Genomic DNA, 25,161 nt, shown 5'->3' with positions numbered 1-25,161 from the left:
ATTTGCTGTAAATGCATTTTTATTATACAGCAGTAAACTATAGTGGCCATACTTAGTACTGTAGTCTACTATAACCTCCTTGAATAATGCATACTTCAAAGTGGTTATAGAAATTTTCAGAATTTACTATAGCATACTTTCAAGGAGGTGTAATTGCCAGTAGTATTTACTACAGTGCCTGTATGTTATACAATATTTTTAAAAAAAGCATTTACAGCAAATGTGCTCATTAACAATAGAATCCTGTATTAAAATGTGTTTTAAAAAAGTTGCAATAATTTAAAGTTGTGTGAAGTTTAGATTTTATTTTTCATAGAACATAATCCTGAATAAGGGACACTGCAATCACCACAGAGAGCATAGGGAAACTAGTACCTCTTCTTCAGACCTTCATAGCTGATAGCTTCTTTTTTTGTACTAAATGTTACTCACATGGGACTGTAAGGATGTAACATTTTATTTACAAATTCGTCCCTCGCTGAAGCTGGTGTTTGTGAAAGTTTAACTAACTGACAAGGGGCAGGGAAAAGCTAATAAAGGGAATGAAAATTGATTATACCATACTACACCTCTTTTCAATAGCCAAAGACAAACCAGTTAACATCTTTTCTTTGAAATCGGGTGAGGACACATGGTGAGGACTGTTAAGATGGAGCAGGACTGTCAAGTCGGAAAACCCATGCCTGCAGCTGATCCCAATCTGACAAGCCCAGACAATCATCATGACCTCACTGCCAGTGCAAGAGAGGAAGTGGAAAGCACCAAGGAGAACGAGGGTGATTCCACACACATGGACCAGAGCAATGCCCAAGAGAAGCCAGTCATGAAAACTAAGATGGAACCCTCCTCCACAAAACTGTGTGGGTACCTGAACAAACTGGGGGGGCCCTTGAAGGCCTGGAAAGCCCGCTGGTTTATTTTCGAAGAGAAGAAGTGCCAGCTGTACTACTACAGAACGTCACAGGATGTCAATCCCTTGGGAAGCATTGACCTGGCTAACGCTACCTTTGGCTACCCGGCTCAAGCTCAGGAAGAGACCTTTCAAATTCAAATCCCAGGACGGGTTGTTGTGCTGAAGGTATGTCTTTTTAAAATTAAAGCAATAGGAAATCCCCTAATCTGTGAAGGTACGTGAAGCAGTAACAAGCCAGCCAATAAAATTTAATCATATACATCTTGCACTTCCATTCGTTGAGTAGAACACACAGGTGCAGTTCTGAGTTGAAACAAACACAAGTTACAGCAAACATGTATTTTCATTAACAAAAAAAACCACTGTTTGTGCCTATACTGATGTCTTAATTAAGTTATTTTGTTAGATACAACCGCTTTGGTTGAGGATACACTAATCAGTTTGGACTTCCACTTACTGTCATTTTTTTTCAAATAACCTTAAAAAACGATGTATCATTTTAAGAAAGTGCCCTTGTGCAATACCAAGGGTTCCCTTATAAATTTAACCACAGTAAATTTAACGCAGGAATTTAGCGTTTTTTCCCATGGTTCTACAATGCATTTACTGTAGTTTACCATGGTTTATTAATGTTCTTTACCATACCTCTGTGTTCCAGGGATGGAAATAAGACTTCCATTGCATAGCAGTTTGATCCATTCCTGGTTTTACTTTGAGTTTAATATGACACATCGGAACCTGTTACTTATACACTGTGGCTAATCAGGCTAATTTTAAAACCTGCAATGAGGGAACTGCAATGCAATAGGGGTTTGAATGTCTGTCATTTGGTGCAGGGTGTAAAATTAGCTTTTGAGCACTGGGAACCTGAAAGTTTTATATATATATATATATATATATATATATATATATATATATATATATATATATATATACAGACGTGCTCAAATTTGTTGGTACCCTTACAGCTCTTTGAAATAATGCTTCATTCCTCCTGGAAAGTGATAAAAGTAAAAGCTATTTTATCATGTATACTTGCATGCCTTTGGTATGTCATAGAATAAAGCAAAGAAGCTGTGAAAAGAGATGAATTATTGCTTATTCTACAAAGATATTCTAAAATGGCCTGGACACATTTGTTGGTACCCCTAGAAAAGATAATAAATAATTGGATTATAGTGATATTTCAAACTAATTAGTTTCTTAATTAGTATCACACATGTCTCCAATCTTGTAATCAGTCATTCAGCCTATTTAAATGGAGAAAAGTAGTCACTGTGCTGTTTGGTATCATTGTGTGCACCACACTGAACATGGACAAGAGAAAGCAAAGGAGAGAGTTGCCGGAGGAGATTCAGAAAGAAAATAATAGACAAGCATGGTAAAGGTAAAGGCTACAAGACCATCTCCAAGCAGCTTGATGTTCCTGTGACAACAGTTGCAAATATTATTAAGAAGTTTAAGGTCCATGGAACTGTAGCCAACCTCCCTGGGCGCGGCCACAAGAGGAAAATCGACCACAGATTGAACAGAAGGATAGTGCGAATGGTAGAAAAAGAACCAAGGATAACTGCCAAAGAGATACAAGCTGAACTCCAAGGTGAAGGTACGTCAGTTTGTGATCGCACCATCCGTCGCTTTTTGAGCGAAAGTGGGCTCCATGGAAGAACACCCAGGAGGACTCCACTTTTGAAAGAAAAACATAAAAAAGCCAGACTGGAATTTGCTAAAATGCATATTGACAAGCCACAATCCTTCTGGGAGAATGTCCTTTGGACAGATGAGTTAAAATTGGAGCTTTTTGGCAAGTCACATCAGCTCTATGTTCACAGACGAAAAAATGAAGCTTTCAAAGAAAATAACACTGTACCTACAGTGAAACATGGAGGAGGCTCGGTTATGTTTTGGGGCTGCTTTGCTGCGCCTGGCACAGGGTGCCTTGAATCTGTGCAGGGCACAATGAAATCTCAAGACTATCAAGGCATTCTGGAGCGAAACGTACTGCCCAGTGTCAGAAAGCTCTGTCTCAGTCGCAGGTCATGGGTCCTCCAACAGGATAATGACCCAAAACACAAAGCTAAAAGCACCCAAGAATGGATAAGAACAAAACATTGGACTATTCTGAAGTGGTCTTCTATGAGTCCTGATCTGAATCCTATCGAACATCTATGGAAAGAGCTGAAACTCGCAGTCTGGAGAAGGCACCCATCAAACCTGAGACAGCTGGAGCAGTTTGCTCAAGAAGAGTGGGCCAGACTACCTGTTAACAGGTGCAGAAGTCTCATTGAGAGCTACAGAAAACGTTTGATTGCAGTGATTGCCTCTAAAGGTTGTGCAACAAAATATTAGGTTAGTGGTCCCATCATTTCTGTCCATGCCATTTTCATTTGTTTTATTATTTACAATATTATGTTGAATAAATAATCAAAAGCAAAGTCTGATTTCTATTAAATATGGAATAAACAATGATGGATGCCAATTACTTTTGTCAGTTTCAAGTTATTTCAGAGAAAATTGTGCATTCTTCGTTTTTTGTGGAGGGGTACCAACAAATTTGAGCACGTCTGTATATAAATGTAATTTATACACGCATACGAATACATTAAATTAGCCATTGTATGGTCTCATGTTATGCTTTACCTAAAATAAATACATTCATCCTGAACTGGTATAGAAATGTATTCCCTGTATCTACTGGCATACATTTCATCAAATGCTCTTGTCAAACGCTCTTGTCAAATGCTCTTGTCAAATGCTCTTGGTTGTGAACACAAAAATAAGCATTACTGTGTGCCGTATTGAATTCAGCACTAGCCTCTTTGGATGTCAATCATTTTAAAATTGTATAAAGACGTCAGGTATAGGAAGAGAGAGTGTGATTGTAGGAAGTGATGTAATAGTTGACGGAGAGAGAGAGAGAGAGAGAGAGAGAGAGAGAGAGAGAGAGAGAGAGAGAGAGAGAGAGAGAGAGAGAGAGAGAGAGAGAGAGAACGCAGTATGGAAATAAGTTGTAATAGTTTTTTTGTTTTGTTTTGTTTTTTTTGGTGTCTAAGCTTACCGTTAATTAATATATGAAATATAGCTTTGACACCACGGATGTTTTGTGTATGGGGAAACTCGTTGGGACAGGAATGATGTCAAGTCAACGATTGAGGAATAAAGTGGCGAGTGATTTGAAACGTGCAGGACCAGTGAAGACGCCGACACGGTTTGCAATTTTGAATACACCAATGGTTATTTAATGCGTGGAGAACAATCCATATTGATTTAAATTAACGAGACTGAAACCTGAAGTTTTTATACTGCTGTATTACTAGCCGGATAAACCTGGAGTTTTCTGCATATTGCTCTATTATTGGCGAGACTGAAACCTGGAGTTTTTATACTGCTGTATTACTAGCCGGATAAACCTGGAGTTTTCTGCATATTGCTCTATTATTGGCGAGACTGAAACCTGGAGTTTTTTTTTTTTTTTTTTGTTGCCTACTGGATTGTTATGGAGTTGTCCTGCACGTGTATTTGAGGAGGACGGCTGACAACTGTAGCGGGACTTAATCAATATTATGGAAGTTCCCTTCGTTTCTCTTTTGGGAAAATGACTGTTTAGATCTATGTCACGTCCTTTCTTACTTTGCTTGACTTTGTTATAGCCTCCCGGTCATTATTTCTATAATAGATATGGTTTCAGTGATTGGGAACTAATTGAGTACTAAAGGTGTCAAGGAAGAATGCTCTTAAATGTGTGTTGTGTGGTGTAAAACGAAAATGAGTGACAGTACTGGTTATGGAATAAATGTTAATGGGTGTTTATTTAAAACCCTATGCTTAAGTTCTCAAGAGTCAGTTGCAATTTTTATATTGTAGGGTCGCGTAGGTAGAAACTTGGTTTTGCTACAAGGTCCGAGTAACGAGTTGTGTTTTATTGGGAAGTTTATATATACTTTCCTGGCGCCCGAACTTTATTAGGCCAATTTCGTTACAACTGTTCTAGCTTTGTTGTTCTCAGTCTTTAAAATGTATATTAACAATCTAACAGCTTGCAGCTAACATGCTTAACACTGTGCGTAATAATGATCTACGGATAAGCTTGATCAATTATGAAGGAGATTGTTGAATTAATTTGAAGCAGTAGCAATTTTATATATAATGTATGTTCCGTTCTAATATCCCATTATATAGTCACTTATAAGTTACGTTGCAGTACTCCACACCATTCTTCCCATGGCCTGAACTCAGAATAAACTGTCCAGCTAACAAGTTATAAATTGTTCATTGGCTATGAAAGAAGGGGTTCTTGTTAACTTTTCACTTGTAATCTTACATGAGCATCATCCAGCCTGTTGTGCAAGAAAAGGCTGATTGTTGTATGATAATGTGGGGGAGGAATGTATCCAAAGAAAAGACAAAAACTTAGTGTGTGGTGTATTGAGGGTTTAGTAAGTTGAAGGTAAAATATTAAACTTCAAAGTATATTGAATTTGGTATTTGACTGCATTGTGACCACTTTAAAATCCACAGCCTTCCTTTATAGTTTGAGTTAAGCGAACAGAGCAAGGCTATCATTGTATTTTATTTTATTTTTTCTTATAAAGCTATAAAATAGCAGCTCTGTAAGTGTTTGCTGTAAAAAGGTTGTCAGTATAACAAAGGGAATCCTTTTCAGATGCTGCTTTGATAATACACAATAGCATCCCCCAAGCAGTTTTCCCTACATCTAAAATTTTTGCAATGATAAAAATGGATTACTGTGAAGGAATGGTTTGCAGTGTGCAGGTGTAGTGATGATGCAGTGCTCCAGAACAAACACACACAAGACAGTTCACAATTAACAGCTCTTTATTTTCAGCTGGGTTGCGTGCCAACAACACTTTAAATAATAAGCATGGGCTCTACACATCAATGTGTATTGCGCCATGCAAAAGGAGGGTTACAGTCCCGAAATAATAAAAACACTTTTTAAACACACAATACACAGACACAGACATGTCTCCTGACAGTGGGTGCTCTAGTGCAAGTGAATGGTGAAAGACAAACACAGAGGTAACAGTAGATCAGTGTAGTCCGGGGTTTGGTGCTGGCGTGCAGCGACAGCTCCCGGTTCGTGTTAGCCGTCTAGCCAAACAAACAATGACAGTTAGCTGACAAACAAACAAAACACAAAACACTCACAGTACTTTTAATTCTCCTGTGCATACGGTCCTTATAGTTTAACCATCAAAACTAAGGAACAGATCACTGGGGCCACTTCCCCTTAAAACCCTCCGTCATGCCCTCTTTCGGTGGCGCGGCCAATCACGTCTCCTCCAATCCGTGACTGACACATCACCTACCGCATTAAGGCGCTGACTTCAGGTATCGTGGCCCCACCCCCTTCCTGAATGTCCGGCTTCCGACTGACCCTGGAATGAACTGCAAAAACATCCATTCTGGGGCACTCTGTTCTGGTTATACAGCGCCCTCAGAGATTGAGAGGGAGATTGTTGACGAGGATTCATTCATTCTCTGTCACAATTACCAACCATTTTTATTAGTGGGGCTTGCGAAGCAAGAGTCCCCACTTTAAATCTTCAACGTACTTCTTCTTCTTCTTATTCTTTGGCACGCTACTCCTCTTACACCGTTTATGATAGAAACACCGTTCAAACTTTAAAACGTGTAGACCGGTCTGGAATAGTGTGCTTGTATACAACTTTTTGATATCTTTTATACTTTTTAAACTATTAAGCTTTTTATCCTTTTTTTGTCTATCTTCATTCACTTTAATGGGACTTTTTTCAACATTCTAAAGCTCCCCATTGTTTAAAAACTCCCAGACTTCCAACATTCTATTTACTGTAAACGATGTAACTTTTGACACAAATCAGCTACTTTGACCACTTTCCCAACAAGTAAGACAAAAAGTTAGAGGGTATGACATCTTTCTCTACTTCTCTGCTATTCAAATTTGAAATCAAAACATAAATAACTTTTACCAATCAAGAGGTCCACCTGTTTTAGTAACCGCACCAACTAAATTTTTCTCTAACTTTTTATAAACTGCCATTTTGACCACTTTCCCAACAAGTTAGACAACTACTTAGAGCAAATGAAATCTTCCTCTACTTCTCAGCTATTCAAATATGAAATCAAAACAGGAATGGCGTCTACCAATCAAGAGGTACAGCTGTTTTAGTAACCGCATCAACTTCTTTCAGTAGGCTACATCCCACTGTTGAATTAACTGTCATAGAACTTTGAGAAATTTCAAATTCTAGCACATTCTAAGCATGAGACAATTAATAAACAATGTGACTTTTGACACAAATCAGCTACTTTGTCCACTTTCCCAATAAAGCAAGCCCCACAACTTGTAAAGTTACCATCTAGTTTGTTTTGTTTTTGTTTTACAGGCATTAAACAGCCAAGCCATGCTGTATTGGTTGCAGCAGCTGCAAATAAAACGGTGGCAGCACAATACCAGCCTGGTGAAAATACCTGCAGAGCCCTCCACTACCTCCACACAGCTCTGCCAGCTGCCTTCTGCACCTTGGGAAGGTAAGCTCACTGACAGCCCAGTTTTAATTCTAGCTCAAGTTGACCAAATTGTGTGTGGGGTGGGGTTCTTCAGTTTGTGATCTGATGGAGAAAAGGGTTCCAGGGTAGGTGTTGTGTGCATGCAAAACAAAAGAGCTGAACCGGAATAACCCAATTTAAATTATTTATTCTAAACGCTTACAAAGTGTTGCTATACTCTTGTAACCACCACATATTTTTTCATGTTTTGCGCTTTATTGTAATTATATCTAAGATATTTTCATGAGGTGTAATGTGAAGCAAGAAATGCAATGCTTTAATTAGGTGAGGTAACAAAAGTACCAGGACTTTGTTTATTGTGTCTGGTGTCAGATATCTTAATGAATTCAAACAATCAAAAATGATGATCATACAGGAGAATGTTGGTGCTGTGTGGTGGAAAGAACTCAAAATAACAAAAGGACTTGCACTATTTTAGATCTGGTGCTGTTTTAGACTAGGTACTGTATACAGGTTTAAAGCTGGCAAGATGTTTATGCACCTCCGTATGTATAATAAAATAGACCCAGTATTTACAGCTGACTCTTGTCTTCTGGTATAAGAATGACATATACTTTTAACCTGTACTTTCTTAAGACAGCAGCTTAAACAACACAGCCCGCAAACACCGTTTCTGACAGCTGTTGTGAGTGAGACTCTCTAATGTTGCCAGAAACTTTCCCAAGCAAAAGGTGCAGGGAAGGAAATTTTCATTTCACTAAAACATACATATATCTACAGCTTTTGGAAATACGGAGAATGGAACCAAATAATACATTTGTATATCTAATCATTTAATTATATTTACTCCATGAAGTCCAGCAAGTAAGTACAAATGTATTGCAGTACATTAGAATGGCATTTCCACATGATAAATGAATATGTATGAAATGTGTACTTTGTTTGAAGGGATGGGCAGTTGAGATGCTTGTGCTCTTTTTCAGGAAGGACAGAGGACTTCCTCCCAGCAGTAAAGACCCCCAAGGGCCTAGTCGGAGACGCCGCAGCCTGTCTGCCAGACAAGCACCCCATCACAGAGATACAGTAAGACACTACCTGCATACCTTGTTTTTTATGTGCCTCTTAATGGGAAAACACACTGAATTAAATGGCTCTCTTACGTACAGTGTAAGTACCAAAATCACAGCAATGGCTAGGGCAATGTCAGTTGCTCATGATTTGCTAGCACCTAATATTTTGTAACCAAAATATATTCCTTGGCTTCTATTTAATAACAGCAAAGTTTTCACTAGTGGGAAGCAACATGTGCTTTTATCCTAAGGTCATTTTGTATTTGAAAATTTACAGAAGTTATTCAAACCTGTTATGTAAACTAGTCAGCCCTATCCAGGCAGCTGCCTGTAAGCAAGAGAAGCAACCAGTTGAGCTTTGGATTTTGTTATTTGTTGTGTACTACTTTAGTTTGTGTGTGTGTGTGTGTGTGTTTTGTTTCTATGCATTTAGTTTCGTTTTCTCTGTACTTTGCCTTCAGAAGTCAGTTTGTGTTTCCTCTGCCTTGCCCTTACAGGAACACAGTCCTCAATATCTGTGGAAACAAGCCAGCTCAGGAGCTGAGACGGAGTGTGTTCAACTTTGACAAGATTCAGCAGTCTGAAGACTGTCCCTGTGAGGATCCTGTGACACAGATACTGGGGGAAACGGGTGCATCCTTCAGTTGACAGGAAACTGCACTGCAAAGTCTGTGTCTCTGCTTAGTTCATGTCTGGATCAGTTCAATGCGGGGACCACCACAGTGGCTCTGAAACTATTACATTCTTCTCATGCAGGGTAAGAACTCTTTCTGCTGTTATAAATGTGCAGAGGTTTCCTGTTCCTAAAAGGTGAACCATGCAGGAGTAAAGCTTGTTAATAAGATAAAGAATGAGCGTCAATAAAGCCTTTTTTTAAGAAATTTCTAGAAAACTCACTAAATAGCTCACAATTTCACCTTTCATTGAAAACAACAGCTCTTTTTAACAACTATTTTCTTTTGCAGCAAATTGTAGTTTTGGCTAGGCACCCTAGAATTAACATTGGTACTATGAGTTCTATGATGATTTTTGTATGTATAACAAATTTGAATTCCAGAAATAATCATTATTTTCTTTTTTTGTTTAATGATTATGAAGGGTATATTGTCAGGTAGGTGGCTCCAGAATAAAATAAAGAACCAGCAAGTTTAAGAAAAAATATATATATATAAAATATTCATGCATTTCAAATGCTTTCTTTGCTTGCTCTCTTTCCTAGCACCTCCAGCACCGCCTGTACCTCTGACACCCCCAGCACCTACAGTCCTTTCAGCTCCTTCAGTTTCTTCAGTTACAAACGAGTCTGCGCAGGAAGCAAAGACTGGAGGAAAGAGTTCTCCATCAAGCAGCATGAACAAGAGGGAGAAGAAAATGACCAGTTCTCTTCAGCCTTCTGGGGAGAAGGTGTCAGGAAAGGAGGGGAGCCCCGTGGACAAACTATCCAGACTCCAGCACGAGGTGTTCACGCTCACTGAGGAGCTCAAGTCACAAAAGGTATATGTTTGGTTTGGGTGTCTGAAGTATATTTAAGCACATAACAACTGATAACTGAGTTATTAAATAATATGTCTTGTGAGGCACTTGTACAATGAATGATTGAACCTTATAAATGTTTCCCATAGTAAAATCATAAAGCATAGTGGTACAGCATAGGTCAGCATTGTAAAGACCAGCTAGGTATGGTAAAGCATATTAATAAACATGGAAAGCCAGGGTAAACTGTGGGAAAATAACAGTCTAATCACAGGGAAAGCATGGGAAAACTGTAAAAAATACTGTGCAAAAACACAGTGGTAAACCTTTATAAAGTTGTATGATAGTATTTAAATATGATGTTGTATCTATAGTAAGCATGGTATGAACGAACATAAGACAGAAACAGTGGATTTAGTCAAGCAGTTACACAAAGTAATACAAACTCAAATCCAAGACCAGCAATAATTTTGCCTAAACTGATTAAAGTACTGATCTACTGTATTGACTGTGTGATGTCTTAACTCTTTTTCTATGCAAGTCAGAAACCTGCATGCTGACCACAAATTGGTTGCTTTACTGTGCATTTTCTTTCCTCTTTGGCTAAGGTGTCACTGGGTGTGAAGGCAAACGCATTTAGCAGAATAACTCATGCATTACCTAACAGGAGAGCTTTTTAAAAGTGTGAGAACTGTATTGCTGATAATCCAAATTGTTATAAACATGGTGGTATGATGTTCTATAGTAGCTGTGTATGTAAAATAGGGTTGAAGGGCACTTCTGAAACAGTGAAGAGAGTCTGTTGTTGCTTCATTGTCTGTAAGTGAAACTCTTGTGCTGTACTACTGTTCCTATGAATCCATAAAGGTTACAATGTAGAATTTTTTTTTATTATTTTGTCATCAACACATACAGTACAAATGTATTAAAATACAAAATCTCTGGGGCCCCCGAGAGGCTCAGCTGGTAAAGGCATGAGTGCATGGTGTGCAGGGTGAGTCAGGAAGTCAAGGGTAATTTTGTGCCCTGTGCAGGGACTGTTTCTGCAGGGCTAGATCTAAACAGTCACAATAGAGCTCCTGAATGCAGTTCTGGGTTTTCGCTCATGACTCCTATCTTATGATGATAAAAAGACAGCTTACATTTTTGCCTGTGGTCACAAAACTTCCTTTTACATTTTTATGAGCTTCAATAAGCATATTTTATTGCTTCCCAAACATAAACTTTAATCTTGCATCGCCGCCTTCTTGTTTCCTGTTAGTAACCCATACGACTTTTAACGCAGTGATCAAATGCACCTGATCTGCAACATGCAAGAGTTTGTAGCTAATTGTATATTTGATCTAAAATTAGACCAACAGACACAATCTTTCTTTGTGCACAGAATTTATTGTGCATGTGCATTTTGACTTATTTTATCATTAGTTTTTGTGTCTTGATTAAAGACACGGTTATCCTGGACCTTATGAAACCACTTTACAAGACACCATTGGTCATTATTATTGTAATACTGGGACAGTATTTCCAGTGTTTGGTACTATTATTGCATTATCATTGTTTTCTTCTTTCAGAGTACAAAGAACAGAGCTGCAAAAACAAGGTCTTTTTTGAGCCTGTTAAAAACACAAGTTAAGCTGATCTCCTGAATGGTTTGAAAAATGACCACCAGCAGGCAGTGTGCAGAATTTTCAGTCATTTTGCTGGTCTTTTCTAAAAACACTTCACTGAATTCAGCTTTTATAATTGGTTAAAAAAAGGACATTGTTATTGAAATAGTAGGCTGTGTGGTCCAGTGGTTAAAGAAAAGGGCTTGTAATCAGGAGGTCCGCGGCTCAGATTCCAGTTCAGCCACTGAGTCACTGTGTGACCCTGAGCAAGTCACTTAACCTCCTTGTGGACGTTGTTGTAAGTGACTCTGCAGCTGATGTATAGTTCACACACGCTAGTCTCTGTAAGTCGCCTTGGATAAAGGTGTCTGCAAAATAAACAAAATAGTAATAATAATAATGTCTGATAATTGGTTTTAAGGCCACTGACGTATAATATAGGGCAGAGCTTCAGAGCCTTTTCTCATATGCACTACTAATAAATACTGCAACAGGCTGTTTTTTAGGGAAAATTGCATTGTACAGTAGACTATTTGAATTTACCTTTAGCCATAATTGTAATTAAATGCATTATGTTAACAGCTGTTCTTATATGATAAGTAAAACAGTATTTTTTTATTCAAAGGGATATTACAGATTTTTCAGGAAATGCAAGAATCAAAAACCTAAAACAAATACTATACCAGGCATTTTTAGTATGGTACAGTTTATTATCAGTACTCCAAACAAATCACTAATCTGAACAGGTCTGATCCCACCTGGTTCAGATTACAAAGAAAGTACAGGTGCATTATTCAGGGACCACCTACAGTATAATTTATTTACGGGACCTCCAACACAGCTCAAGAAGCTTCACCTTTAAGATTAAATGACCATAGTGTTTTTGTTTTGAAATCAGGAGCTGGTGCGACTCCTTCACAAGGCCCTGGAGGCAGCACAGCAGGAGAAGAGGACCAGCAAACAGTTCCTGTCTGCAGCAGGGGAGCAGGAGCGGCTGGAACTGGTGCGGCACAAAGAGAGGTGTATCGCGGACCTGGACGGCCGCCTGGAGGCCCTGCTCAAAGACAAGGAGGAGCTGGAGCAGCGGCTGGCCATGCAGGACTGCCAAGTGAATGAGCTGCAGCAGCACGTGCAGCTCATGATGGAGAAGAACAACGCCAAGCAGGAAGTCATCCTCAAGCTCTCCGAGCAGGTGGCCGCCTGCATGGCTGACCCCCAGCGTACCGTAGCCAATTCCATGGGCACAGAGACCTTCTGCAGGCTGCAGGAGAAGATTGAGAACCTCAAGGTTATTTTAAAAGTTACTTTTACATTACAGCCATGGGAAGTACGTCAACTCTTGTTTCAAGAAACACGAATAAAACCACACTCTTTTTTTTGGTTTTGTTTGACCACCATGTAATCCTGCATGATGTGAAAAAGCAGTAAAGTAACTGATCCATGTTTTCACTGCTGGGGTGTCACATACGGTATTCTACACCTTCTCTGCATCCAATAAGCATTACAAACATGACATCTTAACTAGATTTTATTAGCATTGGAGCAGACACACAATTACTGTTTGCCACTCCAGTCTAAGAATGATTCATTTATAGTAGAACCGGTCCAGGGGTCCAGCGAATATATACTAATATTGTATCTCAGAGGAAGTCGTTTTAGTATATTGTAGTTTCTTTATTAACGTCGGGGCATTATAAATGAACAACGTCAGGTACATCAGTGTGCCTAAAACACCAAAGTACGACACAGCATGTATTCTATACAAAAAAATCTGTGAAAATGACTGCACAAGCACTGAAGTACAGTATTTCTCAGTTTACAAAACAGCATTCCAAACAGTTCTTAACGTGCTTTCTCAGTGTATGCCAAAGTAATCTGACAGGTTTTTTTACATTGTGTGTGTGTGTTAACCTGAGACATAAACAACAACAAGGATGCACGCTTTTTAACAGTACAGTAATTTTATGAATCCTTTACTTTTCTTTTATTTACTATGGTTAAACTGGGCAGTTATGTGAAGTGACAGTGTGTACAAATTCTGACCTGCTAAGAGCTGAATTTACTGTTTTAGACCCATAATAAAATGTGCATTGGTCAGTTTCCATCAGTACCATTCAGTTGGTAGCAGCATATGTAAGTCACACATGGCACAGGTCCATTGGGTAATGATGGTGTCATATCTTGCAGGATCAGATACGACAGGTTCGACTGTACTTTGTATCACGTTACTGTGATTTTGTACTCTATAGGTCAGGCTTGCACAGTGTTGATGTGATGTTACAATGAACAGCAAAAATTATTATAATAACATAAACATACTGTATATATATAAAAAAAAGATCCCTGTGTAACCCCAGGCTACTAGGCATGAGGGGGTACACTGCTCTCTGATAAGTTAGGAGACCAGTTATCTGCTTATTAGCAAAACTTAAATATAAAGTCAAATAATAATTCCAGACACGTGATCAGTTGGCCAACTATTTTTTTCTTCTATTTCTTTGTTATTAGAACAAAACAAGTATATTGTTTTTGTACAGTGTATTAATTGACATTAGTTAGCCACACTTTTTTTTTTACGTATCCCAGCGATTTTCAAACAGTGTTTTATAGGGTACAAATGAGTACAATTATGAAAGCAAAGAAAAGCAGTGATCAGTCAGGACTAGGTCAAACCTGTGCTCTTAATAAGTAGAGCTCACAGTAGAAATGTTTTAAGTACAACCACAGATTGTGTTCTGATTTCATTAGTTTACTGTGTTTACTAGGACGATATTGAGGCGCACAAGATCCAAAACAAGTTCCTCAACTGTGAAATCTACCAGCTTACTAAGCTGTGGAGGAACAGTTCAGAAGAGAAGGGCCTCCTGATGAAGGTATGTGCTTTACAGCTTGCTGTGTGACAGATCTGTACCCATTTAACCATTGTGAAAAAACATATATGTTCAAATATATTAATATATATATTATCCTTACCTACAAGTCTTTAATGCAGTATCGTCACTGTGTCAGGCTAATATATAAGTGACTTTATTTAATACTAAACATCTTATTTTCAGCTTTTATAGCCTAGGCCCCAGATTAATAGTAATAGTAATGAGTTTCGTTTATTTCTTTTTTCTTATAGCTTTAACCACAAAACCACAATGAGATCTGTGATTTCGCCTAGAGACATCTCTGTCTGCACTAAGAAGCCAAAGTAAATTAAAGAACAACTAACATGCTGGTACATTATGATAAAGCAAACTGCTTAGTGACACATGGATTGCAAGTGGTTCTAATGTAGTGACGCAAGCTGGTGACCTACTGGGCACTATTCTTACACAGTCTAACGCAAAAAAACAAAACAAAATAAAAAAAAAACAACAACTTTAGATTCACTTTGTATCATTTTCACATCCTGGTAACTTTTTAAAAGTTTAAAGCATTCCTTTGGCCTCCTGTTTAACCACAGTATTTCTGCAGTTTTACCCATGCTTTTCCCATGGTTATACAATGCATTTATAATAATTTACCTGGGTTTTGCCATGTTTATTAATATACTTTTATTATTATTTATTTCTTAGCAGACACCCTTATCTAGGGTGACTTACAATTGTTACAAGATATCACATTATTTTTACATACAATTACCCATTTATACAGTTGGGTTTTTACTGGAGCAATCGAGGTAAAGTACCTTGCTCAAGGGTACAGCAGCAGTGTCCCCCAGCTGGGATTGAACCCACGACCCTCGGGTCAAGAGTCCAGAGCCCTAACCACTCCTCCACATACCTTCTTACCTTGTTATTGTAGTCTAGTATCTGCATAAATAAAGACATAGGCAGTCAGTATTTTTGGTCAATTATTTGATTTTTTTGCAGAGATACTTCCTCTGTTATGTTTCTCTTTAGTAATTTGTGGTTTTTCTTTTTTCATTTTATACTGTACTTCCCTTATTTTTATAATTCTTTGTACTCCTGCTAGGTTTCACTCCTTGTTTCTTCTTCTTAGTTGACTGTCATAGTAGTTCTGACTGGCTGGCTGTTAGCCTGGTCAGCAACCTCGGGTGTGTTCATGCATTACTAATTAAAACCACAGAGAAGTTAGCAACTGAGCCAGCTCCAGTCTCCCAGAATGAACAGATCAGACTGACTGGGATGTTTCCCTTTCATCTCCAAATCTAGGTCTTCTCTAGATGCAGAAAGCAAATTGGAAAGATATGTAGTGAATTCTAAATACAAATTATTTAATTTTGCAAATTAATGTTTAATCTTGTTGACCCCAATGTGTTCTTTGGGGTGGGTCAAGTTGTAGCTGTTTCTGTATCGGTGCTTGATCTGTCCTAGTGCCTGTGTCATGGCTCCATATAGTGATATCCCCTGAGTGCACTGTGCAATGAAACAGCTACTGGCTGGTATGATTGCAGCAAATTAGATGTTTTATCTATCTGGTCTGATTGGCAATGGTTTTAAATTATTTTAGATATATTTAGGATCAGACCATTTTTGTGACATGAAAAACTATTGTACTACAGTAGAGTTGTTTCAGGATTTCTGGGAGCACTTGAATTAATAGGTATCACATTTGATACCAGGGTGACTCTGGTTTAAAGAAGAACCAAATAGCAAAAATTGTAAAAATAAATAAATAAATATAATTTCAGTTGCAGGCTATGCTAAAACTGCTAAAATTGCCAAAAACATAAACGCTTTGATTTCCGAATCGTAATCGGAAAAAAACATGTATTGTACACAACAGTTTAACTTTCAAAGAAATGACCCTTCACAGCCACAGTGTCCATAAGCACTCGGGTGACACACATATTGCACTGTAGAAAATAGCAGTCTTGTAATTAATATAAGCAGCACAAGGGAACAAGTGAACACTGCAGCGAAGAGGATTTTTAAATAAAATTAATTTAAGGAGCAGAAGCAAGATTATAATTGGAATGGCTCCATCAGAACTGTAAAATTAGTTATTTGGAAATGTACTAGGTTCATTTTTACATTTTAATAAACAAGTTCAACCCAGTTAAAAAGTAACAGGGTGTAGAAACCCTCTGCCTTTGGACTGCCCTGTCTTGGAAATGAGTGGGAGGTTGTGGGAGGGTTACTGCTTTCACCAGCTGCTGTGTTTTGTTTTAATCCTAACCCTAAACCTCTCTTTTGTGTTGCAGTGTGCCTACGTGGAGGCCAAAAACTGCCAGATTGAGAGCAAGTACCTGGTCGTGCTGCGCAGGCTGCAGGAGAGCAAAGGGCTGGACAGCAGTCAGCAGGAGATGGTGAAAAGGCTCATTGAGGACTCACTGCAGGGAGACAAGAAGGATGGCTTTAAACTCAACCCTGTCAGGTAAGACAGTACTGACATTTCCATACCGGGATTTCACAGCGAAAACTTTTTTCCCCCCGGTTACTTTCTTGTTTTTTTGTTACTAAGTATATTCAAATATTTAAAATGCAATTCTATTGCTAAACTGATGATGTGATTGCAAGCTACACCAGTTCCATTTTCATACAATACCCTCATATCCCGAACTGAAATACCAAAACAAGCAAAGGATCAAAATGTTAATGTTGGTTTGTTGCAATTGTGATCTAATAGGTGCGCAAATGAAAAGCCAAAAAAGAGCTGGAACTTACAGTAGTTTCTGGGCTTTGCTGTCTATGATTTTCTATGTCATGTGCCCTGCTCTTTTAATGTGATAATTTAATAATTGAGAAAAATATATATTTTGTTTATGTCACTTCTTTAAAACAAAAGAAAAACTCTTTTTGTTTTGTTGCATGGTCTGTTTAGAACAGAAGTGCAAATTATATGCATTTCCTATTTTTCATGATTATTTTCTCAGTTTGTTTTTATCAATATTATAGAAACTCCTTTCGTAGAGTTTACTGTAGTCTTAACAACTGCACAGGAACTCAGATTGAATAGTATTGATTGTAAATTGAACAGAAAATGTTTGTTCTGCTGTTCGAGCGATTGATGCAAGCAGCTGAAATGAGCTTGCTGTTAACTGTATAGTAATCCACATCACAATACCACTGCACACCTTAGCAGGCAAAAAGAAAGGTCAAAGATTGGATTGACATTGAACTGCTCCCTAACCAACCACATAAAGAGCAATGTGCGTCAATAAACACTGCAATTCCAGGACCATATATAAGGGTTGATGTTAGGCAGTGAAGGTGTATATATGCCCAAAAAGAAGTTCAAGGCAGTATCACGGGTAAAGTGTCTTATTTTGCAGATTGTGCACAGAACTATTTTATAAATTATGTGTACAGATTATTATTATTTTTTTATACAGCAAATAGATTGATAAATGCACTGACATCTTCAAAATCAACGTCAAAGTTATTCAAGCACTTTACAATAGCTTGTGAAACGGTGTTGTCATTAACAGCCTGAGGGTAAAGTGTATCTGCAAGGACAGCTTTCAGTTCTATGTCAGATGCATGTTCACCATTTAGGCCCTGCAAAACAAATACAATGTGAAACATATATTGCTATTGGGCATCAGTCGACGCGTCGGTGACCATTGACAAGCAACCAGACTGTTTTACTAATTCCATAATCTCCTGCTTGTGATAGTCGGCAACTTTAGGTAAGTATTCACGTCTCAGCTGGGCTGATGAAGGAATCACTCCACCATTTGCTACACTCAGTATGAAGAAATTACATAACTTTTGGTTGTCCAGTTTTTCAAGAGGGATATTTGCGCAAACAAACATCCCTGTCAGGTCAAAATTTAATGTGTTTCGTGCTTCACGGTTTTCAGTGGACTTTTGGAACATGGAAGTTCACGTTTTTGGCTTCTTGGATTTCCGCCTTTCTCTTTCAGTGAATACTTGAATCTAAATGCCTGTCAAGAGATGATTTGCAGTAACATTGCAGGACATACAGAATAGCTTACCTCCATCGTATGAAATACAAATAATAATTATAAGAATATTGAAAAAAATCACGGTATTGGGCTAAGTTCGCAATTTCTGCGCAGTTCGTGAAATCTCGATTTACACAGGGCCTTATGTATAACCCTAGGCAGGTTAGTTTCAGGCACATATACCATTTACACATAACCCTTTCCTGGTTCTTGTACTGGCTTCCAAACACATTTACCTCCTCCTAACCGTCAAACTTCAGCCCACTCCCTTCTCTCCCTTTGTCTCTCTCCGCCAACTGTTCCAACTCAACTAACTAACTCCATGCTCTCCTGCAGCGATGGGGAGGAATACGCTGGCAGAGGGGACTGATTAGAAATATAACAGTACAACTTAACATAGAGGTTCATTACACATAACTAAATCACAAAAACCTGGAGCCATGCACCTACTGTACAATGTTGTATGATAATTTAGGGAATATGTGAATACTGCATGTTACCAGCATCCTTGTTTAATTTTGTGTTCCTTCCCAGTGAGTATGACGACTATGGATTCAAGACCATTCCTGATTATGAAGTAGAGGACGTGAAGCTCCTGGCCAAAATCCAGGCCCTGGAGATCCTTTCCAACAACCTGCGCAACAATGAGATGGTGGACAAGCCTTTGCGGACAAGGTGGGCTAACTACCTGGCCAGCCGTCCCTTGGACCAGCTGGCTCCCTCCCCAGAGCTGAAGGGCCTGATCCGGTGTGGGATCCCTGTGGAGTACCGGGAGCAGGTGTGGCGCTGGATCGTGAGGACACGGACGCAGGTCTCTAGGAAGTGGAATCCCAATCGCTACCAGGAGCTGAGGAAGCACTGCGAGGTGTCGGAGCACCTGGCCTCGCGGCAGATCAGGCTGGACCTGCACCGCACCCTCACCAGCAATAAGCACTTCTCCTCGCCCACCTCCGACGCAGTCCAAAAGCTGCAGCGCATTCTGCTAGCCTTCTCCTGGCAAAACCCCACCATCGGCTACTGCCAGGGCCTCAACCGATACTGTACCTTTTGTATTGAAAGTTCTTAATGCCATTCGCTCATTAAGTAGTAAAAGGTGTTGCCAAAAAAGACAAAACACTTTCTTGTACTTCTTGGACGTGGACTAGCATAACTTATCCTTTTCTAAAACAGAGAATAATGCCTATTACCGGTAAGCAGTGCCACAGGTAATGGCAGCATTACTGGTGTTTAACATTTTAGAGCACTTCGTTGGAGGTAGCTATGCCAGGACACTATACTAGAGCAATGTGTTGTTGTATTATAAATAGCAATAAGAATACACATGCAAACAGTGTTTATTTATTGATTTGAGTAATTATGACACCTAGTGGTTGTTAACTGTGTTGTGTATTCTTAGCTACTCATCCCTCCCCTGTACAATATATCTTTTTTTGGAATCACAAATATACTGGCCCAGATATGTTCTTTAATATTCTACACAACTGTAAAGACAACTGTGGTGGAAAGCACGAGTGGCCATATTCAGGCAGATTAAAAATAATTCCGGCGCCTCCTCAAGACTCACCTCTTCAGACAGCACCTGTAGAAACTCCTCTTTTCCATCTGGACACTTATCACTCTTCCTTAAATGCACTTTACTTGCTCTTATCTGCTCCCTATTTTACTGCATTTAACCCTGTACTTTAGAGTACTGTAATCTGTCGAGTGTCATTTAATCTGTAGTATTTTGTATTTAATTATATCCTGATGTAACTATCACTGACACTGTTATCTGTTCCGTTATTGAATCGTAATCGTATCAATACTTATACTGATTCTTGAAATGTATTTTTGTCAACGACTGTAAGTCACCCTGGATAAGGGTGTCTGCTAAGAAATAAAATAATAATAAATACAAATAAGTGTATAATTTACATAATTTCTTGCTAGTTTCATACATCAAATTCCTCTGAATTTATTTCAAAATAGGGCCTAAAATGTGTAAAAATGTGGCTTGGCACACCTATGTGTCCCCCTTTTCTTCTGAATATTAGCAGCACACTTCCAGTGGAGTCATGTGGTGTGTGTGTTTCCTCTTGCAGGTTGGCAGCTATTGCACTTTTAGTTCTGAAGGGTAAAGAGGATGCCTTCTGGTGTCTGGTGGCTGTTGTTGAAATCATAATGCCACAAGACTACTACAGCAAAACCCTCACTGCCTCTCAGGTACAGTATGTACAACAACTGATTTCAAATCAGCGAACCCTCTTCTTCCCTCCAGGGACACAAGGACGCAACAAGCCCTTGCCACCTCTCGATCTTAGGCAACTTTCTCTGCCTCATTTTCTTTCCCCTTGTGGTATCCATTGTAGAGCTACCTTCTGGATATGGGTTTGTTCCATCCTGAGTACGTGGCCTATACACCTCAGTCTTCTTCTTTTTGTATCTGTGATGATTTGGTCTTCTCGTGGAGGTCTTTATTTGAGATTTTGTTTGACCAGTTTTTGCCTATTTTCCAAAGGCACTTGTTATGGAAATTGGCTAATTTGTCCATGTCTCTCCGTTATTACTAAGAAAATGTTAAAATATTTGTGACACTGCTCGTCGGCCTATAGCTGAGTTTTAATGCTATCCCCTCTGCTTCACCAGTAAGTACTGTGGATGTGCTAATTCAGGCAGTCATAGTCCCTATTTGTTCTAACAGCTGAGCAACTCCTGCTGCTCTAAGCAGAGCTCTTTGTTCCTTGCAGGCTGATCAGAGGGTGTTCCGTGACTTTCTTGCTGAGAAGATGCCTCGCCTGATGGCCCACTTCAAGGAGCACAGCATCGATCATTCCCTCATCACCTTCAACTGGTTCCTGGTGGTCTTCGTGGAAAGTCTGGTCAGCGACATCCTGCTCAGAGCGTGGGATGCTTTCCTCTATGAGGGCACAAAGGTACAGCGCCGGCTGTGTTTAATACCCACCCCACCACCACCAACACCACCCACACCACCCACGCTTACCCAACTGTGTTGAAACGTGCTTAATACATTTTTCAGCACAAATTGTTGAGAAAAATTGTCTTAACTTGCAAACATGTGCACAGTATGTCACACTTACATTGTAACAGCTTATCCAATTATTTTAAATTATAGTAATGACATTTTAGAGAGTTATAGAGAGTAAAAATGAAAAACATGGAAATAAGTAAAATATAATTAATTATAAAAGGGCTCAGTCCAGTGACGACTTGATGAGTGAAAGTATCCTTCTTTTTTAACCTGAACAGTATTTCCTTCTTTCTGTTTCCAGGTGATATTTCGCTATGCACTGGCCCTCTTTAAGTACAATGAAGAGGACATTCTAAAAATTCACGACAATCTGGAAATCTACCAATACCTCCGTTTTTTCACCAAAACGATCTCTGATGGCAGGTGAGGCAGAATGAGGATGATGATAATGTACAGCAGACGCATCAGACCAGTTGCTGTCAATCACAGACTGTATAAACAGTTCACACTCATCTCACTCACTCCAGTGGCCATGCTTTTAACCACTAGTAAAGTTAGCGATTTCAGTAAACTGTCTTGTACCATTTTGATGATGGTAAATGTGAACAGTGATTTTGCAGTTTACTGAGCTTTACCATGCATCCACTATGAAACCGTAAGTCCTTCTTTACCATTCACTTCCTACAGGTAATGGAGCCCCCACCTCACAGACCCACATAATGTCCTCTTTGCAGCGTAGAAAACAGATGTACTGTATGTATAGCTGTTTAATGAACAGTTTGCAAGCAGATTATTAAAGTGTTGAACAATTTAACTGGTAGGTCAATTGGCTGGTTTCACAGGCCCTGATTAGCACTAATCCTGGACTACCTATTGTTATCTTAGGTAAGGTAGTCCAAAATTAGTGCTAATTGTAGTTTGTGAAACCAGCCGTTTAAGATCCTATTAAAAACAGAATTTTCTTGCCATTAGGTCTTAGTAGTAAAAATAAGTTATCCTAAGGATGAATAATTCCAAGGTTCTGTTGCCTTTTATTTACTGAAAACATTTCCTTTCTGTTATACTGTAGCACGGAACTGGATCAATCAGTCTGCTTTCTCTTGATTTTCAGTGAAATAACTGGGATTATATGATAATAATTTGGCAGAGCTTTCTCACAATGACTGTAAAGCAGCAAAAATATGTTTCCATTTAGTTCTCAAAGCCTTTTCATTGGAATTATTGATTCAATCACCATGTTTCTCCTATGCCCAGCCACTAAACCTGAAATACAAACACATTCATTTAGATGCAGCCATTCATGCTTCAGTATTAGACAAGAATCCAGGCAGTGCTGGCTGTGCAGAGACAGGGGGCCATTGACTGATTTGGACCACCTGAAGATTGATACACTGTAGAAGTTAATGGGTTCAATCTCTAAACAATTATGTTATAAAATTAGCAAGCAACAACTTTGTATGTCAGACTTACATTTTTTGTTCCTGTTAGAACTGTGCATTGTTTCTCAAGTGTGTGTTTGTCTTTTTGTCTTTTTATGACTTTACTTTTGGCAGGCCCATACGTTATTGTTTATTTATTTATTTGTGTATTTTTTGAAAGGGGGAAAAATGCAGAGTTCCCAGGTCCTTTAACTTTGCAGTTGTTTCATCAGTGGCATTTTGTTTTCTCTTTATCTTCTGTCTTTAGGAAACTAATGACCATAGTGTTTAATGATATGAACCCCTTCCCTATGAAGCTGCTGAAGAACAGACGAGAGTTTCACATGGAGAGGCTGACAGCCGAGCTGCTGGAGCTGGAGAGGATACAGGAGGAGTTTGTGAAAGAACAACAAGTGGAGTGCAAAGACAAGGACCTGGACACTGCTGTCAACGAAGATGAAGAAGTAATACAGACTGCAGTTAGCTTGCATCACACGTCCTGACGTTATTGAAAAATTACACATCACTGATACTATTTAAACTAATTTGTTTGCCTTATTATTCCCTGCTGTGGAATATAGTGGGGCTTACATATTGTGTATGTCACACATACATCTAACTGTTATCCTTTGTCTGTTGTTGACTATATAGGTATGTCAGACTTACATTTTTACATGTACAGTTCGGCTCTTATTTTGTAATGGCGCGCGTAATGTACCGACATACTTGTTTTAGAGTCAACAAATTAAGTTTACCAAACCTGTCAAAATGCAGAATATTAATGGAAATAGGTGTGTTGGTAATACACACACACTACATCTCAGCAGTGTGGAGTAGTGGTTAGGGCTCCGGACTCTTGACCGGAGGGTCATGGGTTCAATCCCCGGTGGGGACACTGCTGCTGTACCCTTGAGCAAGGTACTTTACCTAGATTGCTCCAGTAAAAATCCAACTGTATAAATGGGTAATTGTATGTAAAAATAATGTGATATCTTGTAAGTCGCCCTGGATAAGGGCGTCTGCTAAGAAAGAAATTATTATTATTATTATCTCTGAATGCTTGACTTCAAATCCAGTTTAAGTCACACATGAAAGGAGTATGGTGGTCCTAAGCCCTCGGCTTCCACATCACAAAACCAACACACAGTGCAGCACAATTGGCACAAAGGATAAACCTGTTTCTTATCTCATAAAACAGCCTTTTACTATAATTATCATCTGTCAGTCTCTGAATTTCTTCAATCAGCAGTTCCATTCCACTCAGATCAGTTCAGTAAATTATTTTGTAGTTTCCCAAGAAAACAAAAACTCATTGGAGATCTTGAAAATTAATGTCTTGAAATGTGATTAATTTAGGCCAGGCTAATCTGAACAAGTACAGAGATTCCAGTTACTTTTCAGACCGGCAACCAGGTTCCAGATTTTCTAAACGAGACTATCTCTGAAATAAACTTATTTTTTATGCATTGGTTGTTTGTTTATATTCCTGTAAATTGCATAGTTCAGTTATTGCTAAGTTAAGTGGAAGACGTTGCTTTGTTTAATTATGTTAAATTGTATGGCAATCCTTCATGATTTGCATGAGTTCACTTAGGTTTAGAGGTACAGTTTTAATTCATGTACCTCTGATAAACCTAAACTAAGTGACGAAAGCAAAAACACAAACGTTTTTTACTTGAGCTTGAAAAGGAAAAAATAGGATGAATACAGTGCTATATATACTGTGTGTGTGTATATGTGTGTGTATATATATATATATATATATATATATATATATAATATTATTATTTATTTCTTAGCAGACGCCCTTATCCATATATATATAATTGATCGCTACATATAGATTTTTCAACGCTGGTAAAATGTTTAATTCAGTAATGATTTTAAAAATGTTTATTTTTTATTTTTTAAGGGATGCAAGACATGTAACAACTTTGTGTCTAAAGTTTTTAAATGCCAACTGTTAAATAAATAGATTTATGGATATTATTATTTATTTCTTAGCAGACGCCCTAATCCACGGCGACTTACAATTGTTACAAGATATCACATTATTTTTACATACAATTACCCATTTATACAGTTGGGTTTTTACTGGAGCAATCTAGGTAAAGTACCTTGCTCAAGGGTACAACAGCAGTGTCCCCGACCGGGGATTGAACCCATGACCCTCCGGTCAAGAGTCCAGAGCCCTAACCACTACTCCACATGGCTGCATTGTCTATTGCGCTGAATTTTAACCAATTTTAACAAATTGTTCCCATTATTCTTATTTTTTATTTTAGCTTTTCTCTTCAAATATTTTTTAGAAAACAAAAAAGCACAAACAAAATCTCA

The 25,161-nt window shown here is 38.6% G+C and overlaps 2 protein-coding genes across 2 annotated transcripts; both read left to right on the top strand.

The window, feature by feature from the left end:
• The first annotated feature begins 248 nt into the window (after positions 1-248).
• On the top strand, positions 249-1,146 carry LOC131736876 (TBC1 domain family member 2A-like). Its single transcript, XM_059022365.1, has one exon. It carries the CDS (start codon positions 632-634, stop codon positions 1,133-1,135), a length of 504 nt encoding a protein of 167 aa, XP_058878348.1. The 5' UTR covers positions 249-631; the 3' UTR covers positions 1,136-1,146.
• A 5,412-nt stretch (positions 1,147-6,558) lies between these two features.
• On the top strand, positions 6,559-24,290 carry LOC131736877 (TBC1 domain family member 2A-like). Its single transcript, XM_059022367.1, has 12 exons — positions 6,559-7,447; positions 8,410-8,509; positions 8,994-9,253; positions 9,716-9,990; positions 12,475-12,864; positions 14,342-14,449; positions 16,732-16,904; positions 18,973-19,470; positions 20,517-20,640; positions 21,165-21,350; positions 21,708-21,829; positions 23,093-24,290. Exons 3-12 carry the CDS (start codon positions 9,247-9,249, stop codon positions 23,325-23,327), a joined length of 2,118 nt encoding a protein of 705 aa, XP_058878350.1. The 5' UTR covers positions 6,559-7,447; positions 8,410-8,509; positions 8,994-9,246; the 3' UTR covers positions 23,328-24,290.
• The last annotated feature ends 871 nt before the right edge of the window (positions 24,291-25,161 follow it).

The sequence above is a fragment of the Acipenser ruthenus genome, chromosome 4, assembly GCF_902713425.1.
Source record: "Acipenser ruthenus chromosome 4, fAciRut3.2 maternal haplotype, whole genome shotgun sequence".
Taxonomy (NCBI): Eukaryota; Metazoa; Chordata; class Actinopteri; order Acipenseriformes; family Acipenseridae; genus Acipenser; species Acipenser ruthenus.
This window is presented reverse-complemented; position numbering and strand designations above follow the sequence as displayed.